The sequence below is a fragment of the Mobula birostris genome, chromosome 8 (genome assembly GCF_030028105.1).
Source record: "Mobula birostris isolate sMobBir1 chromosome 8, sMobBir1.hap1, whole genome shotgun sequence".
NCBI lineage: Eukaryota > Metazoa > Chordata > Chondrichthyes > Myliobatiformes > Myliobatidae > Mobula > Mobula birostris.
In genome coordinates this window covers 64,662,518-64,684,707 of record NC_092377.1, presented here as the reverse complement: position 1 = coordinate 64,684,707, position 22,190 = coordinate 64,662,518, and the positions used below count along the sequence as shown (strand labels likewise).

Sequence of the window (22,190 nt, the reverse complement as noted above, 5' to 3'; positions counted from 1 at the left end):
GGCCATTTGGCCCATTTAGTCCTTGCCAAACCATTTAATCTGCCTACTCCCACTGACCTGCACCAGGACCATAGCCCTCCATACCCCAACCACCCATGTACCTATCCAAACTTCTCTTAAACATTGAAATCGAGCTCACGTGCACCACTTGCCTTGGCAGCTTGTTCCACACTCTCACGGCCCTCTGAGTGAAGAAGTTTCCCTTCATGTTCCCTTTAAACTTTTCAACTTTCACCCTTAAACTATGTCCTCTAGTTGTAGTCTCACCCAAATTCACCGGAAAATGCTGGTTTGCATTTACCCTATCTATACCCTTCATCATTTTGAATACCCCCACCAACTTTCTCCTCAGTCTTTGACATTCCAAGGAATAATGTCCGAACCTATTTAATCTTTCTGCATAACTCAGGTCCTCCAGTCCCGGCAAAATCCTTGTAAATTTTTTCTGTAGTCTTTCAACTTTATTTACAATTTTCTTGTAGGTAGGTGACCAAAACTGCACACAATACTCCAAATTAGGCCTCACCAACATCTTATACGACTTCAACATAACATCCCATCCTGTACTCAATACTTTGATTTATGAAGACCAATGTAGCAAAAGCTTTCTTTATGACCTTATCTGCCTGTGATGCCACTTTCAATTAGTTTTGGACGTGTATTCCCAGATCCCTTTGTTCCACCGCATTCCTCAGTGCCCTACTGTTCACTGTGCAAGACCCTCCCTGGCTGGTCCTCCCAAAGTGCAACACCTCACACTTGTATGCATTAAGTTCCACATGCCATTTTTCGGCCCATTTTTCCAGTTGGTCCAGATCTCGCTACCACTCTGATAGTCTTCCTTGCTGTCCACTACACCCCCAATCTTGGTGTCATCTGCATATTTGCTGATCCAGTTAACCACATTATCATGCAGATCATTGATATAGATGACAAATAACAGACCCAGCACTGATCCCTGTGGCACTCCAATCGTCGCAAATCTCCAGTCAAAGAGGCATCCATCTACTACTGCCCTTTGGCTTCAACCACAAAGCCAATGTCTAATCCATTTTATCACCTCATCTTGAATGCCAAGTGAATGAACCTTCTTAACGAACCTTCCATGTGGGACTTTGTCAAAGGCCTTGCTGAAGTCCATGTAGACAACATCCACTGCCTTGCCTTCATCAACTACCCTGGTAACTTCCTCAGAAAACTCTAAGTCCAATAACAAGACAATTGGCATTGAAAGTGGCAGAGTGATAATTCTGTACCTCAAAATTATCACGCGATGACAAACAGTGGAAAAAGAAACTTTAACGTCAGCATTTCATTCTTCTGGTTTTTGTCACAGCATAGAGCATTTTGTTCGGAGCTTGGCTGGGTCCCAATTACCTGACTCTTTTGATGTATAATTGAATGCTGCATCTGTTTTGTATGGGCTGAAACAATCTATTGTTGTATACTGGAGATTGTTCGATTCGCAGTTACAAAGTGAAACTGATTTGATGCCAGCAAGGGTGTAACTCTCACCAACATGCAGCAGTAACGTGAGGGCCGTTTGCAGCCCTTGCATTTGTTTCCAGTCAGCGCTGTACAGATGATGACACGCTCTCACTTTCCGCTAGCCTTTCTGTCGTCAAGCAGTGCCAACTTGACCATTGCCGAGGCTGGGCGAGGTTCTGGTGCAACCCGGGATGGGGAGGGACGTTTTTCTTCATATCCCAGAAGTTAAGGAATGCGGAGAGAGGAGCAGCTATAGCACATAACCAAGCTGTCGGGCTTAGTGTGTCAACCAGCTGGTGTCTGCTGTCCTTCAGGCGTTTCCTTGGGGACTGATCGGCCGCCGCGGGAATACAGGCAAGGGAAGGAGTGGCAAGCGAAGCGATTGAGTTGAGCTGTGGCAGAACAAGCCTGGTGCTGAAGACAACAGTTCCGCTCAGCATTGCTGTACAGCACTCGAGAGATGTGATGCTCTGCCGTCTGCATCCACCGCGGTTGAAGCATCTTTCCCCTCTCAAGGACGGATTGGTGCGCGTTGAAGGCAGGTTCTCTCTGTTTAGGACTGAAGGATATTCTGTGTGGACGGTCCACGCCGGGGGCTTGCTGAGCTCTGTCCACTTGTGACTGGGGAGCGGGCAATGGACATGAACGTGAAAAAATTCACAGTGCGGCGCTTCTTCTCCGTGTACCTGCGCAAGAAATCGCGATGCAAGAGTTCAAGCTTAAGCAAATACGAGGTTTGTGTCCAGGGCTCTCTCTATTATAGTGGAAACGGCTTGTGCTATGATGCTATTTGTATCAGTGAGTTCTGACAGTAATAAAGTTGTGTTGGGTTGTTTGAATGAACAAAGACAATGCGGAGAGAGGTGACTAGCGTAAATGAAAGTTGCGATCGCGAGGGACTGGGAAAGGAAGATACAAAATAGATGTATATGATTCATTAAAACGTTACATCAAATATGGGCTGGATTCTCAAAACTATTGAACAAATAAGTTAGAATTGCGCAGATAATAGACCAGGTACAACCCTTCATTGTGCATAGTTTCTCAAAGGCATCTACCATCGTATTATACTCATTCTTCGGGATGGTGAAAGTGAATTGCTGAGTGAGTTGTTGATAAACGGGTTAAACGCAAAAAAATCACAATGTCACCCCCTAATTAGGGTCTTATGGTTATGGGTAAGTGTTTTATTTTTAAAGCTAATTATTAGAGCTTGAAAGGCCGTTTCAAATAATAGTAACATAAAACTGGGCTTTGCCAAGATTTTTTTTTAATATTACTTTCAGTCTCACTGTTTAGCTAGCCCGGTGATTTAAACGGCAGAGTTGGTTGGAAAAGGCTGTTGTACAATTGTGGTTGAGGAGCGAACGCATAAATGATTCCGTTTAGTTTGGAGTAGTCAGTGTCGTGAGGCAGATGGACAGAGATTGCAGAGTTGGATGTACGGTGACCAGATTGGGATTATTCTGACCGAAACTGTAACAAAGACGAGCCATCCACGTCAGGCCAATTCATCCCCTTTGAGTCCTTTTGTAGATTTGAAATCAAATCCCCCGCAGCCGTCCCTTCTCGTGTTATCTCTTCCTCTGCATGACAACCGCTCGCTCATGCTTAAAATCTAAACAAAAACCTTTGTGTGGAGACAGGAAATATCTTCACCCCTCTTAAGAATTTGCCGGCAATGGCGTGAAATATGATATCTGACAAGCACGCAAATCAAAATAATGCAAAAGCAGGTCACCGGTATAGGTTTCATGTGCTGCATCAAAGACCGATTTTTTTTTTTTAAAAATTCCCTTCAATTTTTCTTCTCTCCCGAAAGCACTTAGTGATTTTGGAATTTAACCCCATCGGTGCCAGCGTCCTCCCATTCTTTGTGTCTGAGTGGTTGTCAGCAAGGAACAACTCAAAGCATTTTCCATTTTCATTGGCCATTGTCTATGATTTAACTTTGCTTTAATCATGTTATCTCTCACTGATTCTCTATCTCTCCCGATAGCCCCCGCCCCTCAGTCACTCCACCCTCCACCTGCCCTACTACAGTGCCCATACTGGAGCAATATCTGGGTTCAGCTAGCATTGCAGAATACAGTTGAATGTGGAGCCTGAAAATAAAGAAATTATCCTCCTAGGAGAGAGCAGAGTTAATAGGAGATGTACAAGATCATGAGCAACATACATAAAATGCTGGAGAAACTCAGCAGGTCAGGCAGCATCTATGGAGGGAAATAAAGAGTTGACAATTTGGGCTGAGTCCCTTCATTGGGTCTGGAAAGGAAGAGGGCAGAAGTCCGAATAACAGGGTAGGGGATGGAGAGGAGCACAAGCTGGAGGTAATAGGTGAGTCCAGGTGAGAGGAGAAAATTAGGTGGCTTGGGGAAGGGGAACCGAGGCAGTGACATGACTTTGGTGAAAGTGGCAGAGGGCTGAAGAAGAAAGAATGGTCTGCAGTCCTCTCCTATCAGATTTCTTCTTCTTCTTCAGCCCTTTGCCTCTTCCATCTGCCACCTCCTAGTTTTTCACTCACCTACCTTTCCCCTCTCACCCTGCCAACTCCTGCTCTACCTCTCCCCTGACCCTTTCTTCTGGCTTCTGCCCTCTCCCATTCCAGTCCTGATGAAGTGCCTCAGCCTGAAACATCAAATGTTAAGTTCCCTCTTTAGATGAGGCCTGCCCTGCTGATTTCCTCCAGCATTTTGTTTGTGTTGCTCCAGATTATTGGCATCTTCAGAATCCCTTGTGTGTGAGATTATAATGGAATTAGATAGAGCAAATTGGAGCTGTCTCCATTTGCAGATGTTTCAAGGACTAGGGGCATAGATTTAAAGTGAAAAGATACAGATAAAGATACAGAAGGAACTTGGGAGAGATATTAAAAACTTTTTCTGTGCAGTCATTGGTTAAAATCTATAGCAAACTGTTTAAAAGTGTGGTAGAAACATCGAGGCCATTAAAAAGGGAATTGGATAGGTGATGGGGAGTAATTATAAGATCTATTAGGAAAGGGGTGGGTGGATGGAACTAATGGGGTTTCTCTCAGAGAAAACAATTCTGCTTTTACAATTCACTGTTTATTCTTAAGCTCCATTTCAGACCTGCAATTCATCATGCAATTCTCACTTTTTTGTAGCCATCACCTCTTTCATCAGCATAAAAGTACTGTGTGGCACTACAGTTGTGCAGCTGCTTGGGGTATTGCACTACAATAATATATCTGCAGGTTACTGTGACTAACCACAGGAGTCTTCTGCACTGGTTAAGTTTCCTATCATTGTTTTTCTCTGTCCATGGATTAGCCAAGTGCTACAGGTTGTTTATGGCTGTTTTTGAAAGTGAGAAACTGAAAAGTAAGTGGATTTGGTGGATGGAAGCAGAATTATACTGTGAGCAAGCAATGAAAATGGACAATAAATTACAAAATATTTGAGAACCTTTGGAGTTCAAACATTCAAAACAGTTTGTAATCACTGTAAGAGGTACTGAAGTACATGCCAAATGCAGTGAAATCATCCTGGTGCTTTGAAGGATAAATCATATTGGTTAAGGTGTTTGTATGACTACAAAAATCCAAACCAGGGAAATGCAGTATGGCAGCAATTGGTGTAACCCTTTACAACACCAGTGACCAGGGTTCTATTCCTGTTGCTGTCTCTAAGGAGTTTATTAGTTCTCCCTGTGACTTTGTTGGTTTCCTCTGGGTGTTCTGGTTTCCTTCGTAAGTCATGGACATGGGACAGCGTGTTGATGCCAGAATCAATGTGAGGCTTGCAGGCTGCCCCTAGCACGTCCTTGGACAATGTTGGTCATTGAGGCAAGAGGCAAATGGCAAATTACACCTAGTTTTGATATTTCAGTGTTGCTCCTTTCCTCGCAATCATGGCAACCTTGCCACTCCTTTTGCAGTTTGTCTGCTTTTTATGAGGCTCAGTTGCTAGCACAATGCTCATCCCAGCACAGATGGAAAACATGCAACTAGGAGTTGAATCCGGGATCACTCACTTCGAAGTCTGGTGCAGATGCCACTACACCACTGGCTGGCTTAATGATATTTCAATGTACATGTAACAAATAAAGCTAATTATCTTAGATTATGGCCTATATTGTTTCATTAAAATATCTTTTACAAGTTACTTTCCAAAATTTGACTATAGGTATTTACTCATGGTTTTGTTGCTCAGTTCCTTGCTATAAGGAAAGGAAAAGGTTATGTGAATTAATGATAATGGCTCCCCACCCTTTTTAATGTTGTCTTGATATTTTGTAGGATCTTGGGGTGGGCTATTCAATTTCTTTGACTTGGCACATCTGTATGTTAGCCTTGGAATGAAGTGGGAAAGAGCCTTTCCCTAGCATTTTCATAGTGACTGGGTGACAGTTTGCAGAGTTTCATGTTAGCAGAAGCCCCCAAAATTCCTGTTCTTTCTCAGAACGGTAGATTAATGAGAGAAGATAACAAAGTCTCGTGAGGCAAGTGCTTTTTTCATCTACAGAGTTGAAGACCTTCTGGCTGCTTTTTGTAGTCATTTCATTTCATTTATGATATTTACCATTTCTGATTAAATGGGAACATTGCCAGTTATGCTTTATCTCATTATGTGAGATTTGGAGATGGATTCATGTAGTCAGAGGGAAAATGGTGACAGCTGGATGTTCAGGGTGAAGTCATCAATTGACTGATGCACCAAAAGCAATCAATTGCTCGCTGTTGAAGCTGTATTGATCACTTATTAATGCATACAACCTTCAGTTTTCCATGTGTAATTGCAATCGATGCTTAGAGGTATATGGAATAAAACTGAAAAAGGAAAGGTTGAATAGGACATGAATGGAATTGTTAAAAGAAAATGTAAGGTTTTTAGAAACTTAGCTTAAATTGTTTGATTAAGCATTATGTGAAACCTAAAAAAAAATCAAATTTAGGATGTTTTGCATTTTCCCCATTAGAAATAATGTTTGTATTTGTCTTTAGTGGTGTGCCTCTTTACAAAAAAAAGGCAGACAGCTTTTCCTTTCTTGTAAGTTCCTGCCTGTGTAAATTTGCCATTCTAAAATAAGCATTCTTATGCTTAAAGAGGAGAGGAAGTGTGAACTGATCCCATGCAATTGCATGAACATTATTTGTCAATTACCTGGTGGGAGGCAAGGTAAAATTTGCCTTCTGATTTTTTTTCTCCCTTGCAAAGCAGTCCCTACCCTCCAAGAAGCATTCTTTACAGAACAAGGCTGAGATTAAGAATTTGACCAGTCAGTAATCTAACCTAAATCCCTTCACACTCAGTCTTTCTATTAGTAGCACTAGTTAAAGCTGAGGTGATCATTATCAACCTGTTCATTAGTTGCATGTTATTTCTCCTGGATATTTGATTGAAAGTTACTGTCCTACCCTCAAAATGTGAAATATTTTTTGTGCTATCTTTAAACAGGAACTGAAAAAGAGTAGGATAGATAAATCTCCTGGACCAGACAGAATATACCCCAGGTTACTACTGGAAGTGAGGGAACAGTTTGTTGCACTTTGTATCCTCATTGGCCACAGGAGTAGTACATAGGAGGATGGCAAATGTTCTCATCTTGTTCAAGAAAGTTAATAGGGATAATCCTGGGGAATGCAGACCAGGGAGTTTTATGTCATCAGTGGTGGGGAAAAGTGTTGGAGATCATTCTTAGAGACAGGATTTATGAACACTTGGCGAACCATAGTCTGATTACGGATAGTTAGCATGACTTTGTGAAGGGCCAGTTGTAGCTCATGAGTCCAATTACTTTTTTGAGAAAGTGACAAAACAAATTGATGAAGGTAGAGCGATGGATGTAGTGTATATGGATTTCAGTAAATAGTTCAACAAGTTTCCCTATGATAAGGTCATTCAGAAAATCAGAGGGCATGGGATTCAAAGAAAGGTGGCTGTGTGGATTTGGAACTGGCTTGTCCACACAGGGCAGAGAGTGGTAGTAGATAGAGCATATTTTGCCTGGACTAGAGGTGTTCTGAAGGAATCTGTTCTGGGAACCCTGCTCTTCGGGATTTTTATAAATGACTTGGAAGAGGAAGTGGAAGGGTGGGTGTTATGTTTAATATCTCCAAAACATAAAAACTAATTGAAAGGAAAACAAGAGAGCAGGGAATGATGTATGCCATTTACGTATTTTTACATAGAACTCTCAATGCATTATGCAAACAACAAACAATGAATAATCAATCAATATGTTTACAATATGACTTAAATACTACTGAAATATTAAATACACAACATTCCTCCCTGCTTAACTTCAACTCAATATAGAATACATCTCAACTATATACCTTGCACAGTATACTATATATTACAAAGACTACACAGACATCCACAGCATAGTAAGTTTTAAATTGTCCCATTCAGACCTAAAGATTTAATTGCTATGGAGGCTTTCTTACTTCTGTGGGATAAATAACATCTTTCCTGACAAAGGGGATCACTCCACTTGGCAGGTGAGACTTGTGGCTGTGAAACAATCTCAGGTTCTGGGACCTCCTACGTGGTGATTGTAGGAGTTGACACTGGGTCTGCAGGAAGTGGTTTTGACAGCTATGGACACCTTTCTTCTTAACAATTGACTCTGGTCTCCTCAATTAATCAATGTGTTATCTTCAGATGATATCAGATGAAATCTCCACTGTGTGGGAGAGCGGTTCAGTTCTGTACTTAATCTTTCCAAGTACCTACTTTTGATTACCTCTGTAGTTCCTCGCCAGGACTGCTTAACCAGGAGTGAAACATTGAACCTCCTTGTTTGAGGAGCCTTCAATTTACCACAGCTGCTTACATACTCCTGCATATTCTTACTCAGACTGGGCTTGAGGAGATCTAAGTGTGAATGCAAGGGATGACCCAGTAATGGCATAGCTGGTGATTTGCTGGTTGTGGAGTGTGCTGCATCACGATATGTAAAGAGGAAATTGGCGAGCTTCTGATTCATTGTAGTGTAGTGACATTGCTTGCAGGGCGTAACAAACTGTGGTCCATTGTTACTGACTCAGTGTTCTGGAACAACAGTCCTTGAGATGAGGCTTTTCAACACATCAACAGTGTGCGAGATGTATTGGAGGCTACTGGGAACACTTCTGGCCACTTTGTAGCTGCATCTACTACTACAAAAGAAATATGTGCCCATGAATGATCTGGCAAAATCCACATGAATCCCCTCACAGAGAAATGCAGGATATTCCCTGGGATGGAGAAGTGCTGCTCTTGGCATCTTCCGGACATGTTAAAAGTGTGAGCAGTGAATGACAAGCTGTTCAAACTGGTGATCTATCCCAGGCCACCAGACAAAATTTCAAGCCAACCCTTTCATTTTAACCACACTGAGAAGACCAGCATGCAACTTTTTCAACAATTAAGTTCTCAGCTTGGATGGTACAATAACTCTCAATCCCCACATAAAGGAACCTCTATCAAGGGCAAATTCACTCCAGTTCTGCTGAAACTGGGGGAACGAGATTCTGCTGCACATGCAAGACATTTTGGGTGGCTATATAAACCTGAAACAGTGTGGGGTCTTTTCTGTTTCCCTTTAGATCATCTCTGCCATTATATGTCAAGAGGAGTGTCCTTAATAGTAAATTTTTCCAGTATTCCCTTTTTCGAGGATAAACAGGACAATCCATTGGTATTTCCATGATTAGTTGTCCTCTTGATTTCAATATTTTAATTGTGTCCTCCAAGAAACAAGGCACATCTCTGCATTGATGCTGCTGCTGTTAATGGAACACCCTGCTGTGGATTGAAAATGGACACTAGTGGTTGATAATCAGAAACGAGGGTAAACTCTCTCCCATACAAATATTGATTGAAACAAATGAGACTCAGGGCTGCTCTGTCAATTTGTATGTAACTTTTCTCCAGAGTGGGAAGTGAATGTGATGCAAAGGCTATGGGCCATTCGCTTTCATCGCTCATAACACGTGACATGACTGCACCTGTACCATAAGGTGAGGTGTCTCAGGCAAGCTTCACTGGATGATGTGGATCATAGTGTCTGATGTCACTATTTTCTTTACCTTTTTGAAAGCCACCTCACACTGCTTTGTCCATTGCCATTACTTCCTACTCTGCAGTAATGATTTCAAGAGGTGTAACACAGTAGCCAGGTTAGGCAGGAACTTGTTATAGTAATTGAAAAGTCCTAAAAAGGACCTCAGCTGTTTCACATCCTTTGGCCTTGAGGGACCCATCACTGTTTGAATTTTCTCAGCACATTAGTGTAAATCTTGTGCATCAATGGTGTGACTACAGTACGTGATGCTTAGTTAAAAGAATGCATACTTGGTGCATTGTGCTCTGAGCTCATAATCTTCTAATCTTTTCAGCACTGTCTTGAGATTTTGGAGATGCTCCTTGCATCCATATAGATAGATAGATAAATATACTTTATTGATCCCAAAGGAAATTGGGTTTCGTTACAGCCACACCAACCAAGAATAGAGCGTAAATATAGCAATACAAAACCACAAACAATCAAACAACAAAATGCAAACTATGCCAGATGGAATTAAGTCCAGGACCAGCCTATTGGCTCAGGGTGTCTGACCCTCCACGGGAGGAGCTGAAAAGTTCGATGGTCAGAGGCAGGAGCAACCTCCTGTGATGCCCAGTGTTGTATCTCGGTGGAATATGGCCAGAGTCCAACAGCAAAAAATTCAATATCCGGTCTACAAACACGTTCCTCGATCGTAATATGACCTGGATTGCACCATCCGTTGCTAACCAGAACAGTAAGCACCCAAATCCTTTACGCTTACCGCTGTCAGTGCACTTCCGGTCAGCTCGAATGGTGAGGTAACAAAGATGTCATTTAGGTAACACTGAGTGCCTGGGCAGCCTTGCAGCACCTGGTCCTTTCTGCCGGAGTGCAGATACAGATGTTACTCCAAAAATAAGCTATTATAGTGATAAAGACTTTTGTGAGTATTTATGGCGAGGAACACTATGGACTCTCCTTCCATCTCCATCTGTATGTAGGCCTCTGCTAAGTCCATTTTGCTGAAGTGTTTCCCTCTAGAAATGTTTGCAATGATATGTGGTATATCAATGATTTAGATGATTAAGCAGATGGCTTAGTTGCCAAGTTTGTAGATGATACAAAGATTGGTAGAGAGACAGGTAGTGCTGAGGAAACAGGAAGGCTGCAGAAGGACTTAGACAGATTAAGAGAATGGTCAAGAAACTGGCAAATGAAATACAAAGCTGGAAAATGTATGGTCATGCACTTTGGTAGAAGAAATACATGTGCAGACTATTTTCTAAACGGGGAGAAAATCCAAAAACCTGAGATGCAAAGAGACTTGGGAGACCTTGCGCATGACATCCTAAAGGTTAACTTGCAGGTTGAGTTGAGAGTGAGGAAGGCAAATGCAATGTTAGCATTCATTCAAGTTCTAGAATATAAAAGCAGGGATGTGATGCTAAGGCTTTATAAGGCACTAGTGAGGCCTCACCTTGAGTATTGTGAACAATTTTGGGTTCCTTACCTAAAAAAAGATGTGCTGGCTTTGGAGAGGATTCAAGGGAGGTTGACAAGGATGATTCCAGGAATGAAAGGATTATTACATGAGGAATGTTGGATGGCTCTGGACTTGTACTCACTGGAATGTAGAAGGATGAGTGGGATCTCATTAAAACTTTTGAATGTTGAAAGGCCTGGACAGAGCAGATGTGGAACAGATGTTTTCCATGGCGGGGGAGTCTAGGATAAGAGGGCACAGCCTCAGGATAGTGGGGCATCCATTTAACTGCAACTCAGTTACGTCTCTGTTTGCTGTTTCCATTGATACAGCTATTTCAACTGTTCTTTAAAATGTAAGAAGTGTTTCAGTCAGGAGCTATTTTTGTCTGCTTTCTTGTTAGATTCCACAATCTAAACAATCTCTCAGTGCATCATTAAGCCCATCGCTGAACTGACGATGCTCAGACAACTTCAATTCAGACACGTATGCTAAAATGGACTCACCTTCCTTTGACTCCACTTATTCATTAGAGTTAGGATTATGCAATCAACAATGGTTTCAGTGCTAAATGTTCCTGCATTAGTTTCACAATATTAGTAAAGCTTATCTCAGCTGATTTGGTTGGAGCAGTTAAATCTCTAAGTAAACTGTATGCCATTAAACCCAATGCACGCAGTAAAACTGGCACTCACTTCTGATTGGTTATTTCATTTGTTTCAAATATTGCTCAATTAGCTCAGTATATAAGAACCAGTTATTTGTTGTGCAATTGAACAATTCAATCTTTCTGATGTAGCCAGGCATTTCTGCAATTTTTAAAGTTTATAATTACTATCACCTGATACTCACTGTTATCAACCCATGAATTCATCTGTTTTCTGCCTTCCTTTTAACTTAACTGTTTCTCTCTCCCCCTTCCAAAGAGAAACGTACTATGCTGCTTCTGTTTTTAACTCAATCATCTCACTGGCTTTTTTTAACTTGACCATCTTGCTGCAATTCAACAGGTAGGTAGTCATCTCGGATTCTTTTAAAACCTCCTTGTAACCACTGTTCTGTTTTGTAACTCGAAAACATAAAAAGTAATTGAAAGGAAAATGAAAGAGCCAGGAATGCAGGAATAACTTCTTTTTTTACTTTAAGCAAGGTACATATCTTGTGGCGGCATGATTACCAATGCCATTCATGTATTTTTATATATAACGCGCAGTGCATTATGTAAACAGCAGAGTGCTTAATCAAACATATACTTACAATATTACTCAAATACTACAGAAATATTAAATACACCCAGTGGGTTTGTAAGTTTGCAGATCTCACGAAGGCTGGTGGTGTTGTGGATAGTGTAGAAGGTTGGTGTATGTTACCATGGAACATTGAAAGAATGCAGAGCTGGGCTGAGAAGCGGTAGATGGAATTCAATCTGGAAAAGTGTGAGATGAAACTACAGAAGGTTAAACTTGAAGACAGAGTACAAGGCTAATGGCAAGATTCTTATCAGTGTGGTCAAACAGAGGTTCACATCAGTTGATAGGGTGGTTAAGAAGATGTGGTGGCCTTCATCAGTTGGGGGATTGAGTTCAAGAGCCGTGAGGTAATGTTGCAGCTTTATAAATCTCTGGTTAGACTTCACTTGGAGTATTGTGTTTAGTTCTAGCCGTAGGAAGGATGTGGAAACTTTGGAGGAGGTGCAGAGGAGATTTACCAGGATACTGCCTGGATGGGAAAATGTGTGTTATGAGGAAAAATTGAGGGATCTAGGGCTTTTCTCTTTGGAGCAGTGGAGGATGGTGACTGAGTAGAATTGTATAACATGATAACAGGCATTGATAGGGTGGACAGCCAACACCCTTTCTCCAGGGCAACAATAGCTAATATGGGAGGGCATAACTTTAAGGTGATTGGAGGAAGGTATAAGGTTAAGTCAGTGGTAGGTGCATGGAGCACACTGCCAGGTTGGTAGTAGGGGCAGACAGATTAGGGACAGGTTGTTCTAGACACTAGTTGCATTTATTCTCTCAAACCAACAACCTGTCTCTGAATGTGAACAAAACAAAAGAGATGGTTGTTGACTTCAGGAGGACACAGAATGACCACTCTCCGCTGAACATCGACTCCTCCGTAGAGATCGTTAAGAGCCCCAAATTTCTTGGTGTTCACCTGGTGGAGAATCTCACCTGGTCCCTCAACACCAGCTTCATAGCAAAGAAAGCCCAGCAGCATCTCTACTTTCTGCGAAGGTTGAGAAAAGTCCATCTCCCACCCCCCATCTGCACCACGTTCTACAGAGGTTGTATTGAGAGCATCCTGAGCAGCTGCATCACTGCCCGGTTCAGAAATTGCACCAACTTGGATTGCAAGATCCTGCAGCGGATAGTGAGGTCAGCTGAGAAGATGATCAGGGTCTCTCTTCCCAGCATTAGAGTCATTTACACCACACGCTGCATCCGTAAAGCAAACAGCACTATGAAGGACACCATGCACCCCTCATACAAACTTTTCTCCCTCCTGCCATCTGGCAAAAGGCACCAAAGTATTCGGGCTCTCTCAACCAGACTATGTAACAGCTTCTTCCCCCAAGTCATCAGACTCCTCAACACCCAGAGCCTGGACTGTCACCAACCTACTGCCCTCTACTGTGCATATTGTCTTGTTTATTATTTATTGTAATGCCTGCACTGTTTTGTGCACTTTATGCAGTCCTGGGTAAGTCTTTGTAGTCTAGTGTAGTTTTGTGTTTTTTTTTTTACGTAGTTCAGTGTGGTTTTTGTATTGTTCATGTAGCACCATGGTCCTGAAGAACGCTGTCTCATTTTTATTGTGTACTGTACCAGCAGTTATGGTCGAAATGACAATAAAAAGTGACTTGACTTGACTTGACTTGACTTGATTTAAGAGATTATTAGATAGGCACATGGATGAAAAAAAATGTAGGGCTATGTGGGAGGAAGGGTTAGATTGACAAAACGTAGTGGGGCAAAGGGCTGGATTCTCTGTTCTGTTTAAGCACATATCATTATGAGGAGGTTTGAGAGAATAAATGCAACTAGTGTCTAGAACCAGTGACATTGTCTCATTAGAGTTTAATAATTAGTTGTTGTGAATCTGTGGAATTCCTTACACTGAGGGTTCTGAGTGCTCAATCTCTCAATACATTTATGGATGAGATTGACAGGTGTTTGACTCCTTAACCAATCCACAGCGCACAGGGAATAGATGGGAATGCGAAACTGAGGTCAACAATCAACCTCATTGTTTGAATGCATAGGGAATTCAAGGGTTCATATTGCTCAACTGTGATCTTATCACATACTGATTACCTACTGATCCTATTATTTTGAGGAGCAGCAAAACAATGCCTACTTGCTAAACCAACTTACAAAGTTGTCATGTGACTTTGAATACTTCTAACTACATTCAGCATTAACCGGACTGTAATATTTCTCAAGCCTGTTATTCTACCGCACACACTTGCTCATTGTCTTTTGTAGTATTATACAGGCAATGGAATATGCTCTAAGTTTATTATTTTTTTCCACGAGCTTTATTTGGATCTGGTATTATTTGATTGTTTCCTTAAGTTTTTCCTATTCCCAGAGTCTTATGCAGTCTGTATTGTACTCCAAACTATTCTTCATATCCCATGCTTCAATATCTTAAGATTTAAAAAAAAATTCCTTCTGGAATACTTATCCTTCCAATTCTTTTTCCCTACTTCACTCCTTCCTTGTGTCAAACATATGTTATTTTGTGAAAGACCTTTCCACATTTCTGCTTTGCAACTCGGTGTTGTTGCTGTATTCTTTATTTGCCACCGTGGTTTGGACATGGTGGAGTGAGAGACACTGAAGCAAGTCAATAGATCACAGACTTTAATGCAAACAGTATTAAAGGGAAAGAAAACAATAAACGCTAGGCCAAACAGGGCCATTGATTAAATCACACAAATGGAAATGAAGCCTACACTGCGACTGAAAAGAATAACTAAGAATTAAAGGAATATCGCTAGTCTTCAGTCTCAATTGACTCAAGGGTCCAATTTCTCAGGCAAGGCGGAATGCAGGAAGCGAAGTGTTTCTGTGTCCTGTCCGGGGTTCAAGTCTCAACAAAAACTACAATGGAGCGAATGGAGTTAAATATTATCACAATGAAATTATAATTAGCTGGCACATGCATATTCACAAGCGCAATTGCTGAATCTGCCGCACAGCTGAATCCGTGGTTGTACCATTATTAAACCATGCTGATCTTCTTTCTTCTCTCTCATTATTTTGAATGTCACTTAACTGGTCGCCAGTCCAATGGCTCTTAATGGAGTAACTCCAGAAGGAGACATCCCTATTATTGTTTTTATCCTTGACTTTTAAATAGGCAAAATTTATTTGTTTGTTCTCCGTAATGTGACACCAGAAATTATGTACTTATTTTTATCTTTGGAAAAATACTGGTAAGTTTGTAGTCTGCATTTTACATATTGATTTTAATTTCTTAAAGATTAAATGCCCCCTTAATTTATAATGGAGTTAAATAAGAGCATGAGTGAATTAATGGATATACGTACTTAGCAGTCTTTTGCACTTATACACACTGTGGAAATACCATTTCATAAATTCTCATCCACCTGTTTACTGTGTCCTGTACACACATCCTTATAGATTTGTGGTCATCGATTCACCTCTAGTATGTTTTTGCACTATCTCCAACTCGCATTCAGTTCATATTTGCACCCTCCCTAATTCACAAGCAGAACATATTTGTACTGCCTCTGGTGCATATGTAGTACATATCTACACTCTCCCCAATTCACATGTTACATATTTACCCACTCTCTCATTCACACCCAACACATATTTACACACACCCTAATTCACATCAGGTAGATATTTCACTGTGCACATCTACACTCACATCATTCTACAGATGCACAGTTGGGAGCATCCGAAAATGCGGCACCACTGCTCGGTATGGAAACTGCACTGAAGCAAACATGAAGGCTCTACAATGGGTAGTAAGAACTGCCCAACACATCAGCACCAGCCTACCCACCATCAAGGACATATTTACAGAAAAAGGTCAGTAACATCATGAAAGATCCCACCCTTCCTGCTCGTGGACTGTTTGTCCCACTGTCATCAGGGAGAAGGCTACATAAACAGTTACTTTTCCTAAGCAGTAAGGCTGATCAACACCTCCACCCACTAACCCACCCTTTCACACCTCCACCGCCACTACTTTATCATTTTCTGTCAGCTACTCCTGTGCCTGATGTCAGTTTATGGACATATAGTACAATCTGTCTATATTATCTGTTTATATTTATTGTGTTCTTCTTATTATTGTGTTCTTGATCTTAGTGTTTTTTTGTGCTACCTGGGATCTGGAGTAACAATTATTATGTTCTCCTTTACACTTGTGTACTGGAACTGACATTAAACAATCTTGACTCTCGTAATTACACTCTCCTAATTCACACCTAACACATATTTACACCCTCCCTGATATACATAAATTATGTTTTTGCACTGCACATGATTGACATCTAGAATATACTTGAACTGCCCCGATTCAGTTTCAGCGCAGTTTTGCGCTGTCCTGACTCACGTTATCAGTGAAGTTTACTCTGTTGCTAACTCATGTCACCAGCAAGTCCAAAACTCACTTCATAACAAATATGTATCAACAAGTTATATTCACATTCAGGTTATTCTTGTTCTGTTTCTGATTCACCCTGGATGACTGCACTACACCTGCACACTGTCTCTGTCAGTTTATCACCTTGACTCTTACCTTAGTGAGCTTCCACACAAAGAAAGGCTGTACCAGGTGTCTGTGCTCTGTTTGGTTAGCACACACTTTAACCTTTGCTTTGCTGCAGTCTCCACTGTTGCTCAGACCCAACTTGCATTCAGAACCTGTCTGACCCGTCTTTGATTTGCACTCATCCATTCTGTTTCAGCTCACTTCCAATACCTGTCTGTTCCGTTCCAACTCACTCCCGGTCCCATTCCATCCTGTTCCAACACACTTTCCAGTCCCAGAATTCCAACTCACTCCCGGTCCCATTCCATCCTGTTCCAACACACTTTCCAGTCCTAGAATTCCAACTCACCCCCGGTCCCATCCTGTCCTGTTCCAACACACTTTCCAGTCCCAGAATTCCAACTCACTCCCGGTCCCATTCCATCCTGTTCCAACACACTTTCCAGTCCCAGAATTCCAACTCACTCCCGGTCCCATTCCGTCCTGTTCTAACACACTTTCCAGTCCCAGAATTCCAACTCACCCCCGGTCCCATCCTGTCCTGTTCCAACACACTTTCCAGTCCCAGAATGTTAGAACTTTGCAGTCTATTCTGTTTCCATTCATTTCCAGTACCATTCTGTGTGGTTCTCACTGCCACCCAGTACTTGTTGCTCTGTCCCTAAATGAATTTCATCACTAGAGTGCTCATCATTTTGCTTTGCATCAAGTATCAGCTTCAAGCTGACTTACATCCAGAAGCTGTTCACTCTTCTGTGACTCATGCTCCATGTTCCCTGCTCCAATCAAGTTCTGGATTGCTCATTCCCCATCTTATCTTCAGCAACAGCTCACTCTTTCTGTGTGCACTTTCATCATGTGTTTGTCCGTATTCTGACTCATAGACAGTACCTGTTCATTCTGCCCTTATTCACCACCAGTACCATTTGACTCTGACCACAGTACCAGCACTCTCTTCCCTGACTCACACTCAGTATCAGCTCACTCTGTGCTGATTCACTCACAGAATATCGTTCACTTTTCCCTGACACACACCTAGTAGCTGCTCACTCTGTCAGAAGTACACTCTGATTATGAGCCTGTTCTTATTCGGACTCACGCACAGTACCAGTTTGCTTTGTATCAACTCGCATGCATTTCCGGTTCATTCTACTACACTGACTCCTCTCTGACACAGTTTGCTTTGTAACTCATTCACATCTGATATTAGTTCACTCTGTTTACAACTTCCATCCAATACTGGGCTGCTTTGTGCCCAAATCATAACTGGTACCTGTTCCCAATTCATTTCCATGACCCATTTGCTCGCTTTCTGACTCAGATCCAGTACCAGATTGCTCTTTCCCTGACTCACAATGTTCTCTACACATATTCCCTGCCAGGACATTTTGTCCCTGACTCGCATCTATTTTCTGATTCATATCAGTGACTTCCATCCACTGCTTCACCAACTGCCATCCAGCACGAGTCCAATCTGTTTCTGATTCTCTTTCCTTTGCTAGCAATTAATACGAGTTTTCTTGGTTTCCCACTCAAACACAACACCAGTTTCCTTTGTTTCCAAATCACTTTAACTTCCAGTTTGCTCTTTTTCTGACTGACATGCTGTAATAATTTGCTGTGTCTCCAACTACCATCCAGTACCAATTTGTTCTGGGTCTGTCTTACTTAATTCTAGTACTATTGAATGTCCTGCTATTATTTCCAAGGTTCTAGTATTATCCCAATAACCGATGTTAGACGATATGGTCTGTAGCTTTTGGTTGTCTCCTTTCTTGAAAAGAGCTGCAACATCTGTGGTTTTCCAATTCATGGGAATCTATCTAGAATCTGTAGTATTTTGAAAGATTACAACTAATGTATTAACTATTTCTACACTCATTCCTTTGAATTCCTGGGACACAGACCAAAGTTCAAAGTACGTTTATTATCAAAGTTATGTATGTGATACATAACCCTGAGATTTGTCTTCCCACGGACAGCCGTGAAACAAAGGAGCACGATGGAACCCTTTTAAAAACACTGAACACCTAATGTACAATAAAAAGAACAAATCGCACAAATGGCAAAAAACATACAAAAACACAGAATACAAAACATCAATATAAATACAATATAAGATCAATATAAATACAAAGAATATAAAAACCAGAATGTGTGGGGGACATTAGCTGCCTAGTTCTTTTCATCTAGTGATAGTCATTGTTTTAAATTCCTCTTTCATTTTGTCCCCTTGTTCTCTAGTATCAGATATGGAAGTTTCATGTTTTGTCACTTTCTATTTTAAATCACCTATTTCTATGAATGGAAATTTAACAGTGTTTACCGATATCTCCTTTACAGTGAAGATTGTCAGAGTGAATGCTGGATGTCCATGTATTTTAGATTCTATCATTCCTTCTGAACCGAAGAAAGGATTCACATTAATTGAGTTACTGGGCATGAATAGCCATGTTGATTAACAAATGTCAGATCTGTGAAGGCAGAGGCAGCGCAGGAGAGAAACAATTGCGCTGTGGAGTTAGAGAAGGATGGATAGGGGGAAGTTTGGCCTGAAAAACCTTGCATTTGTACTGTATGTTCTATTTAATTGAAGCTTACTTGGTCTATGTCCTAATAACCGTTAATCGAAAGGCATCATTGGTGGGGAAGAAGCTACATGAACACAGACAGCTTTTCAGCCCAAGCAGTACTACTGCAAAGTGTGTAGCCATTGTCTGTTTCATTATCTCAGGAGATACAGATGACACTGGTTATAATATAGTAAGACCATAACACATAGGAGCTGAATTTGGCCATTTGGCCCATCGAATCTGCTCCACCATTTCATAGTTGATTTATTATTCCTTTCAACCCCACTTTCCTGCCTTCAACCCATAGTCAGTTAATGTCACCATTCCAGGCCTTTTACTTAGAGTAATTTAACATAGTTGGTTCTGTGACATTGGCCGAATGACATCTAGGACTGAATGGGCTTGAATAAACATGAATATCTTTCTTTGTAGTAAATGCCATAGCCAGTGGAGATCCACTGACTGTTATTGTTCCTGAAACTGTGCTCATTCAAAAGCAATCTCTTTGGCACAGGCCTTGTGTAGGCTGAGACTGTAGTGAAGTTTAGAGTTTAGTGATTCTGGCAGAATCCAGACTGAAATCTGGCAAGTAGTTTACTGCAGAGCAAACAGTGCCTGGTAATGCATTTGATGTTTCTGGTATCTATGGAGGGAAATGGATAGTTGAAGTTTTGCTTCAAGACCCTTCATCAGGACTGCAAAGAAAGAGGACAGATGGCCATTATATTAATTGGGATGGGGGAGGGAGTTAGTGGAGTAGGAGAATGAGGTTGAGAAGGATAACTAATCGGCCATTATGGAACGGTGGAGCAGACTTATTCTGTTCCTATGACTTATGATCTTAAGAATCTAGCGAGTGGCAGGTGGATCCAGTGGAAGTGACGTGAGAAGCTGGGAAGTGATACGTGGAGATGACAAGGAGCTGAGCCTGATAGGAGAGGACAGTGGACCGGGGAATAAAGGGAAGGAGGTGAAGAGAGATTAATGTTGGGAAATTAAGAGGGCGGGGAGGGGTAATGAATATGGACGTGTGGGGTAGGGAAGAAAAGGAGAGGACAAAGGAGAGTTAGAGAAATGATTCCACTTCACTGCTGTTTGACAGTAATCACTTCAGCAGTAATATGTCATGCATATCCTGCCTGACCTCTGTAAGACTCTCAACCCGTGAATCCCTCTGATTATTCAGGAGTAAATCAGAATCGATGGTAAGTCCTGCTTTTGCCAACTATCTTAATGTTTTTTCCTGTGAGTGAATAATTAAGAAATATGCGGTAGGGTCAGCGAACTTTGATATGGTCCATTGATCATAGCTTTTGTAGTCGCATGCTGATTTTAATGTTTAATATGCATTCAGCCTTGTGTTATAGATTCCTCAGGTTTTACAAAATATTTTCATTATGCTTCACGCAAGTTCATGTATTAGTAATTATCTTTTAGGAATCATGGATTCTGGCATGGTTTTGGAGGAATGGAGAATTGCAAATGTCACTCCACTCTTCAAGAAGGGAGAGAGGCAGAAGAAAGGAAATTATATGTCAGTTGATCTGACCCAGTCGGTTGGGAATATGTTGGAGTCAATTGTTAAGGATGTGCTTCCAGGCTACTTGGAGGCACGTGATAAAATAAGCCAAAGTCAGCATGGGTTCTTTAAGTGAAAACCTTGGGCTGACAAATCTGTTAGAATTCTTGAAGAAACAACAAGCAGGATAGACAGATGAGAATCAGTGGATGTTGTGTACTTTGATTTTCAGAAGGCCTTTGACGAGGTGCCACACATGAGGCTGCTTAACAAGTTAAAAGTCCATGGTTTTACAAGGAAGGTACAAGCATAGATAGAGCATTGGCTGATTGGCAAGACAAAAAGTGGGAATAAAGGGAGCTTTTTTCTGGTTGGCTACCAGTGTCTAGTGGTGTTCCACAAGGGTCTGTGTTGGGATCACTTCTTTTACATTATATGTTAATAATTTGGATGATGGAATTGATGGCTTTATGGCCAAGTTTGTGGATGATATGAAGCTAGCTGGAGGGGCAGGTAATGTTGTGGAAGCAGAGAAGTGACAGAAAGGCTTAGACAAATTATGAGAATGAGCAAAGAAGTGACAGATGGAATACGATGTCGGGAAGTGTATCGTCATACAGTTTGTTAGAAGAAATTAAAGTGCAGTCTATTTTCTAAATGGTGAGAAAATTTCAAAAATTTGAGGTGCAAAGAGAATTAGGAGTCCTTGTGCAGGACTCTCTAAAGGTTAATTTTCAGTTTGAGTCGGTGGTGAAGAAGGATGTAATATTGAGGTTTTATAAGGCACTGGTGAGGCTTCACTTGAAGTACTGTGAGCAGCTTTGGGCCTCTTCTCAGAGAAAGGATGCGCTGACATTGGAGAGGGTTCAAAGAAGGTTCACAAAAATGATTCTGGGATTGAAAGTCTTATCATATCAGGAGCATTTGATAACTCTGGCCCTGTACTCACTGAAATTCAGAAGAGTGAGGGGGGACAATTTACATTAAAAACTGAAGACTGTTTCTTATGAAATAATATCTGTGATAGTGATATAACTCCAGAATACTGTCAAGCAGGGTGCCGTGCACAATCCTGGTTTGATGGAGACAGACGTGAGAGCACGGAGGAACGTCTGGAGAAACTTTTGAAGTGCCTTCTTCGCTGCTGCTGCTGCTGTGTGATCCAGAATCTCTGGAGGAGAAGGCCCCAAGTCCTTGGCTTTGCTTGTTGCTCGGTGGCTGGGGCGGGGTCGAAGCGCTCGGCAGAGATGGTGCTCGGTGTCGGACGGCTGGTCAGAGGCTCGAAGTTTTCAGACAGACTCAGAGTCAGCAGTAGTCGGGTGCTTCCAATGCATTGATAGTTGTCGGCGTCTGGAGGTTTATG

The 22,190-nt window shown here is 41.5% G+C and overlaps 1 protein-coding gene across 11 annotated transcripts in view; it reads left to right on the top strand.

The window, feature by feature from the left end:
• Positions 1-22,190, top strand: part of rps6ka2 (ribosomal protein S6 kinase, polypeptide 2) — a 324,857-nt gene that overhangs the window by 183,666 nt on the left and 119,001 nt on the right. Inside the window, exon 1 of one of the 11 annotated variants that reach the window (XM_072265330.1) lies at positions 1,974-2,222. The exons of the other annotated variants lie outside the window; for them this stretch is intronic. Within the exon in view, the coding sequence (XP_072121431.1) occupies positions 2,124-2,222 (99 nt within the window). The 5' untranslated portion in view covers positions 1,974-2,123. Of the gene's footprint in view, positions 1-1,973; positions 2,223-22,190 lie in introns of those variants that run through there. 11 annotated transcript variants of the gene reach the window in all.